At 43.3% G+C, this 15,599-nt stretch overlaps 2 protein-coding genes across 8 annotated transcripts in view; both read left to right on the top strand.

Moving 5' to 3' along the window:
• Positions 1-15,599, top strand: part of slc16a13 (solute carrier family 16 member 13) — a 59,678-nt gene that overhangs the window by 13,796 nt on the left and 30,283 nt on the right. For 2 of the 6 annotated variants that reach the window (XM_055900816.1, XM_055900818.1), the window contains exons 11-12: positions 561-7,164; positions 8,789-8,840. In XM_055900816.1, coding sequence (XP_055756791.1) covers positions 561-701 — 141 coding nt within the window. In that variant the 3' untranslated portion in view covers positions 702-7,164; positions 8,789-8,840. Of the gene's footprint in view, positions 1-560; positions 7,165-7,911; positions 8,067-8,788; positions 8,841-15,599 lie in introns of those variants that run through there. The other 4 variants (XM_055900817.1, XM_055900820.1, XM_055900819.1 and 1 more) reach the window with 4 other exon arrangements.
• LOC129835261 (trichohyalin-like) lies at positions 8,847-12,597 on the top strand. Of its 2 annotated transcripts, XM_055900812.1 has the most exons (3): positions 8,847-9,663; positions 10,130-12,499; positions 12,560-12,597. In XM_055900812.1, the coding sequence occupies exons 1-2, from the start codon at positions 9,410-9,412 to the stop codon at positions 12,459-12,461; spliced, it is 2,586 nt and encodes an 861-aa protein (XP_055756787.1). In that variant the 5' UTR covers positions 8,847-9,409; the 3' UTR covers positions 12,462-12,499; positions 12,560-12,597. The 2 variants fall into 2 exon arrangements, with proteins under 2 accessions (XP_055756787.1, XP_055756786.1); XM_055900811.1 differs by lacking the exon at positions 12,560-12,597 and having other exon boundaries at positions 10,130-12,553.

A 15,599-nucleotide genomic window follows, 5' to 3' on the forward strand; every position in this document is an offset into this window, starting at 1 on the left:
TGTGGGTTGTAGACTCCGTCTCATGCTACCACTAGAGTGAGAGCACCGCCAGCATTCAAAAGTGACCAAAACATCAGCCAGGAAGCATAGGAACTGATAAGTGGTCTGTGGTCACCACCTGCAGAATAACTCCTGTTTTGGGGGGTGTCTTGCTAATTGCCAATAATTTCCACCTTTTGTCTATTCCATTTGAACAACAGCATGTGAAATTTATTGTCAATCAGTGTTGCTTCCTAAGTGGACAGTTTGATTTCACAGAAGTGTGATTGACTTGGAGTTACATTGTGTTGTTTAAGTGTTCCCTTTATTTTTTTGAGCAGTGTATATCATTGTAATGTATTTTTCTGCTTGGCTTTAAAAAGTAGCTTCAGACTAAACATTACTCACTCAGTTCCAGGTTAGATGGTGATTTCAGGTTTCTGTTGTTTGTTTGCTGGAGCATTTGCTGTGTAGCTTGGAAATAAGAACATTTGGTAGTAGGAATCCTTCTAGGTAATTGTCTAATAATCAGGTTGTAGGTTTGGAGTTTTGATTTCTCTCTGTCTCTCTATCTCTCCCAGTGTGAGAAGTGTGACCTGCACTTCCGCCACAAGAGCCAGCTGCGTCTCCACCTGAGGCAGAAGCATGGCGCCGTCACCAACACCAAGATCCGCTACAAGGTCCTGACCGACCCCTACCAGCCCATCCTGCAGGCCTGTTGAGCTGTTAAAGGTCCTCCCTTTGACCCCTGACCTTTAACCCCACAGATACCAAGAATAACCCCAACATTTATGTCAATCAAATCATGATTGTTTATCTGTTTCCACCCTAGTTCTCCTGTGTTGTTATGGTCCATGGCTGTGTCCCAAATGGCACCCTGGGCCTGGTTGCATAAAACACCTTAAGTTAATTTTCCCCTTATCTGTTCCCTTACAGTTTCCTTAACTTTAAATCAGTTGAACAAAACATTTTAAAAGGTGAATTTCTCCCTTAAATTAAGTGAAAAAGTTAATGGTGCCCATGAGGTCCCTTAACGGCTTCATTCAGTTTGGATATCAATGTAAACAGATTTTGTGGATGTGAATGTTACTTTCATCTGCTCTGGTTATAAAAGGAAAACATCAATCAGCTAGCTACTTAGCTAAGCAATGGAAGGTGCACAATCCATGGCTACAAAGCTAGCTGGCTAGTTAGCTATAGCTACTCTGTAAACTAGCTTGACATACTAGGAAGTAATATAAACAAGTTGAGAAAAAAGTAACAAGAAACTAGGTTTATCATCTTCTGAAGCAATTAAGTTCGATTTGGATATCTCACAAAATGAACGTGACCTCTGACGAGAGGTTAAGTCAGTGAATCAGGCCATGCCCATGGTAACCAGATACTCTGGTTTGCCATACATGCCTTCAAACTACCGTAAAAAGGAAATATTTGTCTATGCAACGCCCTTAAACAATTCCCTTACGCAAAGGACAATTATTTCTTAATGTAAAGCCTTAAGGGAAACACTTAAAATGTTTTATGCAAACGAACCCTGTACATTATATCGTGCACTACTTTTGACAAGGGCTCATGGAGCCTACAGGAATAGGATGCCATTCAAAACTGCCTTGCCCCATCAAACCTGCCTGATTGAGAGCTCAGCCTCGCCCCTCAAAAACATGAGCTCAAGTATGTTTCACTCACTGGCTAGAGGGGCCATTATAAACACATATACATGACTAGTTGTAAGCCAATCAAACCATGATGTTGTAAAGGATTTGTGAAAAGGCGGCCGGCGCCAGAGATCGGAGCTGATATGTAGATAGGATGACAATGCCTCTCCTCTGAGGTATTGAGCTGGAGGCTGTCTCAGGCCGCTTTAAGCGTTAGGTGGATAACATGTCAAGAGAGCTGTCGAAAGTTACTGGGAGTAGTATGATATGTTTTTGTATCCCAGGAGGTGTTTTGAAAAGTTGAGAGTTTTGAGGTTATGAGTAGAGAGTGAGTGAGACAAAGACAGAGCTAGAAGAAAAGGGAGAAAAGGAGGAGGAAGGACTAAGGAGTGTGGCTAGAAGAGAAAATAGATTCGACATGATTGGTTGAAATCATCAGATGAGGAATTGAATTTATTAGAGTGACGGAGAGAATGTTGTAGAGTTGAATAGAGCAAGTGAAAGAAAGTTCTGTGCCAATGGTTTGTTTATTTTCAAGTGCCACAGCTATTTTTAGGGACCGGGACACATTGGGGACCCGTTGAGTATTTGAAATGGCAATGCCACAAAGATATCATTGCATAACAATATAAAGATAGGTAATAATGCCCCAAGCACTAACGTGTGAATAGACTACCCCGATTGTGTCAGCTTTAAATATATTTTTAACTAATGTTTATTTTTTACACACTAAAACCAAAGGCCTGGGGCCTTTGTCTAATGTATATGACAGGTGTCATATAAGATAAGATGTTTTGCCCGTTACATCCGTTCTGTATTTTTCTAAAGGTTTTTATTTAAAATGGCAGTTTATAACTTGTCATCGGAGCAGAGTCCGAGCAGGCAAAGGACTTCCGTCTCTTGTGTATGAAGGAATATCTTCTCTCAGAGCATAAAAGCTAGATAATGCGACTGTAAAAATGGATGAGAGATGATATTGATATTTGAAATTGTATGGTGTTCTTTTGCTGGACAAAGACTGTTTTATACTAATTAAATTAAATTGATTGCCCTTAACTACAAATGAGTTGTATATGTTTTCTGTTGTATGTGTTAAAGTCCTAAATAATATACCCCCTGGAGATGGCTTGTGTAAGCATAAGTACCTGTACCACAGTTAGGAAAATAATATTTAACTGAAAAGAATCAGATATTATTCAATAGAATTCTGAAATCAGTATTCTACCTATCATACTGATATTAACACTAACACACACAAAACACACCTCCCTAGACTTCCTTCCTCTCATTAACTTACCCTTCAGACCTGCAAGACTCAGAGGAGCCGACAGTTCCTCAAACCGTTCTCTGAATCTGGGTGTTGGTGAAGGAAGGAACAATGGAGTCCCGGGCACCTGTTTCCGGCACGGCTCTAATGCGGAGCGCACACTGCCGTCCACTATGTGTGTCAGCATACTACTTCCTGTGGCAAAGGGGCAGCGGGCCCTGCTAAACTCTCCCACCCTCTGTCATCCCCACTTCCTGCTCTGTGATGGGCTTGTGACAGGCAGAAGGACCTGATCAGCTCATCGTCTGTGGCACTCGAACTATCCACTATAGCAGTGGTCACCAACCAGTCGATTGACTGGTCGATCTTCAAGACATTCCTATTCGATCACCAAACATTTCTGTAGAAAATCCAACGATAAAAGGCTTGAGCTTCATTTTTTATTTCATTTGTATTGCGCTGTTGGTGGTAGAAGCCCTGCGCAGGGGGTAAGCAAAGTGTTCCCATTTTGAACCGTTTGATATGTCTGAAAGACTAACTGCCTACCCAGAAGACCGGGAGATCTGTGGCTAAATCCAGTGTGCCTACTGTGCTGGCAATCGGATAGCTCAAATCACCAATCCCTACAGAGCTTCCACGACGCCGGCCACAGCAAAGTTTGATACTTGTCTGCTTAAGATTGAATAACTTTAAAACCATGACCACAGAGAGACTGTCAAATAATACAGCAAAGAGCTGCTGTTTTATAAGTGAGTTAATGTTTCCGACTTGAAGATCACTGACGTCATGATTTGACTTCATTTTTTTCCAGAGTTCCCAGTTGTCTTGAAAGCACCATGACCGTCAGATGCAGGTACCATCAGTCCAGTAAAATCAAAAAGCAAATTATTTACTAATTATTTCAATTTATGTTCAGCTGTGCCTCGCAAGTGCTACACCAACTGATCTATTTAGTTATCAAAGCTTGAGTTTTGAAATATAATATGGTCTGAGAAGAACAATATTGGCAGGCCAGGCATTGAGCCAATACGTTGTGATAATGTATTAGGCCTACTGCACTAACCTCATTCTATTAGGTTAATGTAAAAAAAAAATGTAAGTCATGTTTTTTAATCTGAGTGTTCTTGTCTTGCTTCCTGACTGCGAAAGTGATCTTGACTCAGCAAATGTTGTTGACAACTGCCACCGTCCTTGTTTCCTCAATTCCTATCAAAGCTCATTGGAGGATGTGGTCCGAGGGAGGGACCTTGGATGCTCTCCTTTGAGGAAGGAGGATGCGTTATGTTTACAGACAGCCATTGTCTGCGAGGGAATGGCAGAGAGGACAAGAGGCAGTTACTTAGACAAACGTTGGAAATGAGAGGGGACTTTCCAACCACTCCCCCCAGCCTTTCCACCAACGAGAGCATCACCATTGAATTAGGAATTAGTCATGTCATAGGATCTCTATGATAATCACTGACATGTCATGGCCTACTATCTGTAAATCAACAGGCATTTCATCTGCTGGCCCCTATTAGTGCTTGACACTGGCAGCATCCTCATACCTCAATGCTTTTGCACACAAGTTACAGGCTATCAGGGGAGAAACTTTGGTTTTAGAAGTGGGAGGGACATAATTGTTTTGATATTTTTTTCATCCTGTCGGATAAACACTCTAAATAGCCTAACCAACCGCTCGGAGGCGTCCTCATGGTCCTAAAGCACACCGTTGCCTTGTTTTGTATCACATTCCAATGATAAAACTGGGGGGGACAAAAATGCAATTTCAAATGTGTCCCCTCTGTCGCCAGTGAAAGTTGTGCCCCAGCAGGCTATGTATAAATTCATCATTCATTCTATGCTCCATAACCAGGGCGGATTGTCATCTCTGTTCTGTTAATTGCATTGCTCATTGTATTGGCAGAGTTGAGGCCTAATTGGCACAGGTGAAAATGTAAATTATATTTCTGGGAGGCAAATCAACATGTTGGTTGTGATGTTGGGAGAAGTGTGTGTGTGTGTGTATTTTTCCCAATAGCACAGGACATATTGGGCCGAGTTAACCTCGGTTCTGACTAGAGGGAGTACAGCTACAACCGGAAGTGACTTTTCATAGCAGGTTAGGAGAATTTATGCAGCAGGTCAGGATAATTAACATGGCAGGTTATGAGACTTAGGAAAAGGGTTAGGCTTTGCTAAAATGTTCTCCTAACCTACTACAAAAAGTAACTTCCGGTCATAGCTGTCTACTCTCTCTAGTCTAAACAAAACCGTTAACCGCCACAATTGGTTTGCGTTGGTTTGTTTGCTGGTTGATGAAACTTCAAGTCCCAACAAATGTTTATCATTACTATAGGAAATCATTTTCAATCATGAAAACATCAATACTTTGTACATTTCAGAATTCTATCACATAATCCATAAAGTTAACTAAGCTTTTTTACCCATGACTTTAATAACGCACTGTATAATTGTAGACCTAAATTGCGGTCCAAACACTTAAAAGACACACCCTCGTCCACTTACCCTCGCCTTATGCCATTGGGGGAATCCCCGTCGCCATCTTGGCTGGTGGTGCAAATGATTAGCCAAACAAGGGAAGTTTGCAACGTAAGCCCCTCAGCCCTCGTTTTTAGTCGGCTTTGCTAGTGTACAATTATGTTCACTCAGGAGCCTGAAACTCCCCATAATTCAATTCGCGATGATTGTACATCCACTAAGAAAAGTCAGAGAAAAGTTAAAAACAACATCAAAGGAGGAGTCAACATACAAGTGTAAGTAAAAACGAATACAAATAAGTTAGACATTTTGCTCATACGTAAAATGTAAATATGTTTTTGTTTGGTAATCTTTTGGAAATTGTATAAATAAAACATTTTCCTTCTTCAGAAGTTACAGCTAGGCAGGCTAACGTTTGTTATGTAATTAATTTGCTAGCGTTCAAGGCGTACATTAACAATTATATATTTAATATAATGCACTCATAATTGACTATAGCGCATATAAAGCATCCACGAGCAATGGCTGAAAACACAATCATCGCGGGATGAACGAGTGACGAATTTCCAGACAAGAGTGGTCGCTTTAAAAATCATTCATTCCTTGCCCTGCAAGTGTATACTCGTCAGACGTCATGATACGTCATCAGAAGTGTCCACTTAATTTGAGGGCTGAGTGGATAGGGTGTGTCTTAAGTGTTTGGACCGTAAAACCTACATTCACGCAAGGCCCCTTACAATGGCGCGCTCTTGAGAAACGCCGTCGCGCGCTTTTCTTCCAATCATAATAGGCAGAACCATACGAGCCTAGACAGTCATAAAACAGTCGGCTCATTTATGTCATTGTTGTTCGTAAAACGATACCCTGGCAATTTTAAAACACATATCCTATGATAAACGTGTTGAAGAGATGACTGGATTTTTTTATGTATCCTTTATTTAACTAGGCAAGTCAACTAAGAACAAATTATTATTTACAATGACATGACGGCCTAGGAACAGTTGGTTAACTGCCTTGTTCAGGGGCAGAACGACAGATTTTTACCTTGTCAGTTTGGGGATTCGATCTAGCAAACTTTCGGTTACAGGCCCAACGCTCTAACCACTATCTTCCTCCCCATGAATCAAATAAATTAATGAATCAACGAATCAACCCATACCGTGGTGAGTAGCAATAGTTGGGTCAAAGTGATATCAGGGACACAGAAAATCTTAAACTAAATAATAATACAATAATCATGAACATTTTTAACTAGGACTATAAAATAATGAAGAAATATTTTGTTATGATGTTATTATTTTAAAGCTTATATTTCTCGTGGAAGTTGATGAGTAACACCCGGGAACAAACGGCTACATCCAAAATGCATTAAGTTCCCTTTCAATATCCATATTTCTGTGTTTTTAAGGTAAAGGACACCTGAATGTATATGTAAAGCCTTTTGGAATCCACATTTTACACACAATAAGTGTGATTTCCTGAGGACAGAAAAGGCACCGCAATATAGGAATGACCCAGCTAGCTGCGGGGTGAGTAGCAATAGTTATGCAGACGCCCTTTGCAAACATGTCAGCTGCTACTGCATAAATTGCATGTCTGTAGTAGGCTATATGGGAAGCCCATAGGTTAAGAGCTCATCAGCATACATTAGCGTATACACGATGTGCATGCTGGCTACAGTTGCATTCGTGGTTATAGGCTACCAAGAGACGAATGTGTTAGGCTATAGCCGAACATATTGCCGGAAAAGTAACTGAAAACAGGTGGAAAACTAGGCTACAGGTAAAAGTATATTTTTTTAAGACAGTGCAAGTGTCTCGAACTAATTCAAGCTAAGCATGCTGGCTTCATTGATTTTTATATTATTGAAATTTAAGCTATTTCGTCGCCTGTTCTGATCTGCTGCGCGCACGAAAAGGTTTATATTTATGCACGTTTCTTGTTTTCAATTGCATTGCTTATGTCTATTGTATTTTCATTAGAAATGCTTGAAAGTGAATAAGTATATACAGGATACGCGTAGCGTATAGCCTATGATACAGAAGTGGAGAAGGCGGCAGTGAGCTTTGAGCATATGCTAACCAACTAAAATATTCCTAACGAGTCCCATTTGTAGGCTAGTGGGCTATATACACCGCCACAAGAGTGCATCATCAGAAAGTGTTTAAATAATTCCAAAATCATTTAAATTGAGATCACACCGTTTTATCATAGTTTAGACAGATGGGTTACCTACCAGAATCTTACCAATGTTCCAGCATACACATGCTGTTGCCTTAGGTATGGGATTTCTGAGACTTGTTTTATCACGGACAATGTTGGACAGTAAAATAATGTCTGGAATGAATAGTAGGCAATTAAATGTTATTTTGCAACGATAGAATTTGACATAATATAGCCTAAGTGTGATATGTGTAGCCTATGGTGCTGCTTAGATTTATTCATGTCAATCATCTGAGCTGCTGCTGCGCATGCGCGTGTGTTGTCTATTCGGCGAAACCCTCTTAATAGTTTCATTGGGAGCTGCCAAGTGGGAGTTGTGAGCTGTACAAACTGATTTAACAAAACCACAGAGGACAGACTTCAACAATAAATAGTCTGTCACATAGTCCATGAGTTACCTTCACTGCGTAGCAGTGAAAGTAAAACTTTACAGAGAGCCGAAGACAACAAGCCTACATTTGGTATGTATTATTAATATGTGATTATTTCTGAATCAGAGGATGTGGTACTGGTGATGTTAAGCACTTGTCCAATTGTTTAGATCTGATATTCTGAGCAGCGATAGGCGATGCGAAACAATCACATTTGTCAAATCCTTTCGTTCTAAATTCCAGCTAGACTTGGAGAGGACCGTTAAAAAAGCATGCTTCTGACCAAGAGCTACAAACGTCAATAAATAGCTGTATTAAACTGAACATATATAAGGTGATTTTGTCAAACTTGTGTGTCTCTCCATGCTCTTGCTGACCAAAACATATGTTAATTTCGGCTACACTGTCCCGCGAACGTTCCGCAAAATCATCCCTTTGTTCCGCATTTGGGTATTTTAAATGTGATAAAACTATTGAGGTTTACTTAATACGACTAATAGAACTAACGGTATTTTTTGGCAGAAAGTTTTATTTCTTTCTATATGGACTTTTGACTATTTACATTCCTGTGCTCTTATTGGGCTTACTGTGTAATTATTGCCGTAACTACAGTGTAACAATTATTGTAATTGCTAATTGTTACACTGTATGGTGTGAGCATTAACCCAAGTCCTAACCCTAACCTTAACCAACCTCTAGAACAGTGTAAGTACAGTGTAACAACGAGTTATTGCAACACTTTACTAATGTTAAGTGTTACAGAGAGGTTTACTAGTCTAAAATAGACCTAACCACCCCTGTGTCTTCTGCAGCGTCCAGCTCACTGGAGTCTGGTGACCATCCTGCCCCTCTCACACCTCTCAGGTAGGAAATCCGTACTCAGACACAACTTAATTTCAGCAAACTTTTTATTCCCTCACTCACTCTCACCCCACCAGACCTGGCTCAGTATTAAAGGTAATGAGGTGCATTTGCCAATACTGTTTTCCATTGAAAATGAGCCAACATTTCAAACAAAGCTAGCAGTAATTCTTTGCAGCACGTAATCATCAATCCCATGATGTCACAAGAAGTTATGCAGTCTTCCTACACCAAACAGTTTTTCCTATGCCACTTTATAAATCAATCAAATGTATTTATAAAGCCCTTTTCACATCAGCAGATGTCACAAAGTGCTTCTACAGAAACCTAACCTAAAACCTCAAACAGCAAGCAATGCAGATGCAGGAACCTAGGAAGAAACCTAGAGAGGAACCAGGCTCTGAGGGATGGCCAGTCTTCTTCTGGCTGTGCTGGGTGGAGATTATAAGAGTACATGGCCATAAAGGCTAGATTGTTCTTCAAGATATTCAAACGTTCATAGATGACCAGCAGGGTCAAATAATAATGACAGTGGTTATAGAGGGTGCAACAGGTCTGCACCTCAGGAGTAAATGTCAGTTAGCTTTTCATCGCATTCAGAGGTCGAGAGAGAGAGAGAGAGGTCGAGAGAGAGAGAGAGAGGTCGAGAGAGAGAGGTCGAGAGAGAGAGAGAGAGAGAGGTCGAGAGAGAGAGGTCGAGAGAGAGAGAGAGAGAGAGGTCGAGAGAGAGAGAGAGGTCGAGAGAGAGAGAGAGGTCGAGAGAGAGAGAGAGGTCGAGAGAGAGAGAGAGGTCGAGAGAGAGAGAGAGGTCGAGAGAGAGAGAGAGGTCTAGAGAGAGAGGTCTAGAGAGAGAGGTCTAGAGAGAGAGGTCTAGAGAGAGAGGTCTAGAGAGAGAGGTCTAGAGAGAGAGGTCTAGAGAGAGAGGTCGAGAGAGAGAGGTCGAGAGAGAGAGGTCGAGAGAGAGAGAGGTCGAGAGAGAGAGAGAGAGAGAAGTCGAGAGAGAGAGAGAGAGAGAAGTCGAGAGAGAGAGAGAGAAGTCGAGAGAGAGAGAGAGAAGTCGAGAGAGAGAGAGAGAAGTCGAGAGAGAGAGAGAGAAGTCGAGAGAGAGAGAGAGAAGTCGAGAGAGAGAGAGAGAAGTCGAGAGAGAGAGAGAGAAGTCGAGAGAGAGAGAGAGAAGTCGAGAGAGAGAGAGAGAAGTCGAGAGAGAGAGAGAAGTCGAGAGAGAGAGAGAGAAGTCGAGAGAGAGAGAGAGAAGTCGAGAGAGAGAGAGAGAAGTCGAGAGAGAGAGAGAGAGAGGTCGAGAGAGAGAGAGAGAGGTCGAGAGAGAGAGAGAGAGGTCGAGAGAGAGAGAGAGAGGTCGAGAGAGAGAGAGGTCGAGAGAGAGAGAGGTCGAGAGAGAGAGAGGTCGAGAGAGAGGTCGAGAGAGAGAGAGAGAGAGAGAGAGAGAGAGGTCGAGAGAGAGAGAGAGAGGTCGAGCGAGAGAGAGAGAGAGGTAGAGAGAGAGAGGTCGAGCGAGAGAGAGAGAGGTCGAGCGAGAGAGAGAGAGAGAGGTCGAGCGAGAGAGAGAGAGAGAGGTCGAGCGAGAGAGAGAGAGGTCGAGCGAGAGAGAGAGAGGTCGAGCGAGAGAGAGAGAGGTCGAGCGAGAGAGAGAGAGGTCGAGCGAGAGAGAGAGAGGTCGAGCGAGAGAGAGAGAGGTCGAGCGAGAGAGAGAGAGAGAGGTCGAGCGAGAGAGAGAGAGAGAGAGAGGTCGAGCGAGAGAGAGAGAGGTCGAGCGAGAGAGAGCGAGGTCGAGCGAGAGAGAGAGAGGTCGAGCGAGAGAGAGAGAGGTCGAGCGAGAGAGAGAGAGGTCGAGCGAGAGAGAGAGAGGTCGAGCGAGAGAGAGGTCGAGAGAGAGAGAGGTCGAGAGAGAGAGAGGTCGAGAGAGAGAGAGGTCGAGAGAGAGGTCGAGAGAGAGGTCGAGAGCGAGAGCGAGGTCGAGAGAGAGAGAGAGCGAGGTCGAGAGAGAGAGAGAGCGAGGTCGAGAGAGAGCGAGGTCGAGAGAGAGAGAGAGGTCGAGAGAGAGAGAGGTCGAGAGAGAGAGAGGTCGAGAGAGAGAGAGGTCGAGAGAGAGAGAGGTCGAGAGAGAGAGAGGTCGAGAGAGAGAGAGGTCGAGAGAGAGAGCGAGGTCGAGAGAGAGAGAGAGCGAGGTCGAGAGAGAGAGAGAGCGAGGTCGAGAGAGAGCGAGGTCGAGAGAGAGAGAGAGAGAGAGGTCGAGAGAGAGGTCGAGCGAGAGAGAGAGAGAGGTCGAGAGAGAGAGAGGTCGAGAGAGAGAGAGAGAGAGGTCGAGAGAGAGAGAGAGAGAGGTCGAGAGAGAGAGAGAGGTCGAGAGAGAGAGAGAGGTCGAGAGAGAGAGAGAGAGAGAGGTCGAGAGAGAGGTCGAGAGAGAGAGAGAGAGAGAGGTCGAGAGAGAGAGAGGTCGAGAGAGAGAGAGAGAGAGAGGTCGAGAGAGAGAGAGAGAGAGAGAGAGAGGTCGAGAGAGAGAGAGAGAGGTCGAGAGAGAGAGGTAGAGGTCGAGAGAGAGAGGTAGAGGTCGAGAGAGAGGTAGAGGTCGAGAGAGAGGTAGAGGTCGAGAGAGAGGTAGAGGTCGAGAGAGAGGTAGAGGTCGAGAGAGAGGTAGAGGTCGAGAGAGAGGTAGAGGTCGAGAGAGAGGTAGAGATCGAGAGACAGAGAGATCGAGAGAGAGAGAGGTCGAGCGAGAGAGAGAGAGGTCGAGCGAGAGAGAGAGAGGTCGAGCGAGAGAGAGAGAGGTCGAGCGAGAGAGAGAGAGGTCGAGCGAGAGAGAGAGAGGTCGAGCGAGAGAGAGAGAGGTCGAGCGAGAGAGAGAGAGGTCGAGCGAGAGAGAGAGGTCGAGCGAGAGAGAGAGAGGTCGAGCGAGAGAGAGAGAGGTCGAGCGAGAGAGAGAGAGGTCGAGCGAGAGAGAGAGAGGTCGAGCGAGAGAGAGAGAGGTCGAGCGAGAGAGAGAGAGGTCGAGCGAGAGAGAGAGAGGTCGAGCGAGAGAGGTCGAGAGAGAGAGAGGTCGAGAGAGAGGTCGAGAGAGAGGTCGAGAGAGCGAGAGAGAGAGAGAGAGCGAGGTCGAGAGAGAGCGAGGTCGAGAGAGAGAGAGAGAGAGGTCGAGAGAGAGAGAGAGAGAGAGAGGTCGAGAGAGAGAGAGAGAGGTCGAGAGAGAGAGAGAGAGGTCGAGAGAGAGAGAGAGAGGTCGAGAGAGAGAGAGAGAGGTCGAGAGAGAGAGAGAGAGAGAGAGAGAGAGAGGTCGAGAGAGAGAGAGAGGTCGAGAGAGAGGTCGAGAGAGAGGTCGAGAGAGAGGTCGAGAGAGAGGTCGAGAGAGAGAGAGAGGTCGAGAGAGAGAGAGAGGTCGAGAGAGAGAGAGAGGTCGAGAGAGAGAGAGAGGTCGAGAGAGAGAGAGAGAGGTCGAGAGAGAGAGAGAGAGGTCGAGAGAGAGAGAGAGAGGTCGAGAGAGAGAGAGAGGTCGAGAGAGAGAGAGAGAGAGGTCGAGAGAGAGAGAGAGAGGTCGAGAGAGAGAGAGAGAGGTCGAGAGAGAGAGGTAGAGGTCGAGAGAGAGAGGTAGAGGTCGAGAGAGAGAGGTAGAGGTCGAGAGAGAGGTAGAGGTCGAGAGAGAGGTAGAGGTCGAGAGAGAGGTAGAGATCGAGAGAGATCGAGAGAGAGAGAGATCGAGAGAGAGAGAGATCGAGAGAGAGAGAGGTCGAGAGAGAGAGAGGTCGAGAGAGGTAGATAGAGAGAGAGAGAGAGAGACACAGAGAGAGAGAGAGAGACACAGAGAGAGAGACACAGAGACACAGACACAGACAGAGACAGACAGACAGACAGACAGACAGACAGCAGGTCCGGGGAACAGCTCAGTAGTCTAATCTTGAAGTGACAAAAACATGTATTAGTTTTTTCTGCATCATTTTTAGACAAAATGTGTCAGATTTGTGCAATGTTAAAAAGATGGAAAAAAGCTGCTCCTTAATATATTTTATGTTCGTCAAAAGAGAGATCAGGGTCCAGAGTAACGCCGATGTCCTTCAGTTTTATTTTAGAAGACTGTGCAACCAACGAGATTAATTGTCAGATCAAACAGCAGATCTCTTTGTTTCTTGGGACCTAGAAATAGAATCTCTGTGAAAGTTTTAAAAAAGTTTGCCATAGCAACTCAGTAGTTTGCCAAATGACTTAGTAGTAAAAGTTTGTTCACTTCACTCTTATTATGATACAGTCATTCAGTGAGACGACACACACACCCCAGGCTCTGACAGACCAACCTGTAAACCACTAGCTAACAAGTCTCTTACCCATTCATCCATTTTAGTTGCAAAAAGATGAGACCATTAAAAAGGGGAACATTCCAATAAATTCTTTGGCAAATGAAGTGAAACTTAATGAAGTTGGAACGGCCTTCGTGTCTTGGCAAATAGCCTTGATACACAACAGGGGGGCATTTAGCTTGTTACTGCATGGATATGTTTTGCTGTGTCAGCAAGAAACTGGTTTCCTTTTTGTACATCTGTACACTAAATTACACTGAACAAAATATAAAGATTTTACAGTTCATATAAGGAAATCAGTCAATTGAAATCAATAAATTAGACCCTAATCTATGGCTGGGAATACAGATATGTGAAAAGTCCGACGCCGGAGATGAGAAGCAGATACGGGGAGTCAAACATTTAAAAGGAACAGATAGGTAACAGGACAGAAACAGCCTCAGCACAAAGGTATTCAAGGACATATGAACATTAATGCAGAAGCAGGTGTTGGATTCGGGGTAAACTTTAAACATTGAGATATTAAAGACATGATAGATCAGACACATAGTATATAAAGGAGTGAGAAGTCAATGGTTCTCTGTAGTAAGACAACTAAGCTTGGAATGTTTTTTTAAATGTATTTTCTATTTTATTTCACCTTTATTTAGCCAGGTAGGCCAGTTGAGAACAAGTTCTCATTTACAACTGCGACCTGGTCAAGATAAAGCAAAGCCGTGCAACACAAACAACAACACAGAGTTACACATACATAAACATACAGTCAATTACACAAAATAAAAATTGAAAAATCTATGTACAGTGTATGCAAATGTAGAAGAGTAGGGAGGTAGGCTATAAATAGGCCCTAGAGGCAAAAATAATTACAATTTAGCATTAATACTGGAGTGATAGATGTACAGATGATGATGTGCAAGTAGAGATACTGGGGTGCAAAAGAGCAAGAGGGTAAGTAATACTATGGGGATGAGGTAGTCGGTGTGCTATTTACAGATTGGCTGTGTACAGGTATAGTGATCGGTAAGATGCTCAGACAGCTGATGCTTAAATCATGCGTGAGTTCCAAATATCTCTAACAGCGTGAGGTTTTTTTATGCACGTGATGTTAGAACGTTCTCTCCATTCCAGAATGGGGTTGTTACGCAACAGTACTTTTAATCCGCGCTGCCAACAAACCAAACCTGTTGTATTTCTAGGCTGTTTCAACTTCAATTTCAAAAGATTTTCTAACAAGTTTTTATTTTCTAAGAACAGTTTGAATTGAGGTGTTTTCCGCCTCCTCATTCATTCACATAGAAATAGTCCTTTTTACTTTTGCGGACAATTCATTTTTGGGACATTTCTGACCCTGACACAATTCCCCAAGCACTTCCCAATTGTTTACATGCATTCCGGTTATTGCATAGATTGTAATGGGCACATATTAAGTGTGTAAAATACTTTTTTGAAGGTTGTACTGATTATAATGAGCTAAGCTAATTCCAGCTGCGTGTGGCCATGTTTGTTGACATACAGTTGAAGTCTGAAGTTTGCATACACCTTAGCCAAATACATTTAAACTCAGTTTTTCACAATTCCTGACATTTAATCCGAGTAAAAAAAAAAATGTTTTAGGTCAGTTAGGATCACCACTTTATTTTAAGAATGTGAAATGTCAGAATAATAGTAGAGAGAATAATTTATTTCAGCTTTTATGTCTTTCATCACATTCCAAGTTGGTCAGAAGTTTACATACACTCAATTAGTATTTGGTAGCATTGCCTTTAAATTGTTTAACATGGGTCAAACATTTCGGCTAGCCTTCCACAAGCTTCCCACAATAAATTGGGTGAATTTTGTCCAATTCCTCCTGACAGAGCTAACTGAGTCAGGTTTGTAGGCCTCCTTGCTCACACATTCTTTTTCAGTTCTGCCCACAAATTGTCTGTGGGATTGAGGTCAGGGCTTTGTGATGGCCACTCCCAATACCTTGACTTTGTTATCCTTTTTTGGGACAGGGGGGCAGTATTGAGTAGCTTGGATAAAAAGGTGCCCAGAGTAAACTGCCTGTTACTCAGTCCTAAAAGCTAGAATATGCATATAATTAGTAAATTTGGATAGAAAACGTTCTGAAGTTTCTAAAACTGTTTGAATGATGTCTATGAGTATAACAGAACCCATATGGCAGGCAAAAACCTGAGAAAAAATCCAACCAGGAAGTGGGAAATCTGAGGTTGGTCAATTTTCTACTCTTCGCCTATCGAATACACAGTGGGATATGGATCAGTTTGCACTTCCTACGGCTTCCACTAGATGTCAACAGTCTGTAGAACCTTGTCTGATGCCTCTACTGGGAAGTGGGGCCGAAGGAGACAGGAATGAGTCAGGTCTGCCATGAGCTGACCATGCTCTGACCATGCACGTTCACATGAGAGGGAGCTCTGTTCCATCGCACATCTGAAGTCAATGGAATTCTCCA

Source organism: Salvelinus fontinalis, chromosome 36, assembly GCF_029448725.1.
Source record: "Salvelinus fontinalis isolate EN_2023a chromosome 36, ASM2944872v1, whole genome shotgun sequence".
Lineage (NCBI taxonomy): Eukaryota > Metazoa > Chordata > Actinopteri > Salmoniformes > Salmonidae > Salvelinus > Salvelinus fontinalis.

Bases quoted from the DNA above. Each gene is read 5' to 3' on its own strand.
- LOC129835261 (XM_055900812.1), top strand. From the start codon at position 9,410: ATGTCAGTTAGCTTTTCATCGCATTCAGAGGTCGAGAGAGAGAGAGAG. The intron at 9,664-10,129 runs GTCTAGAGAGAG...AGAGAGAGAGAG, and splicing joins AGGTCGAGAGAGAGAGAGAG to AGAGGTCGAGAGAGAGAGAG.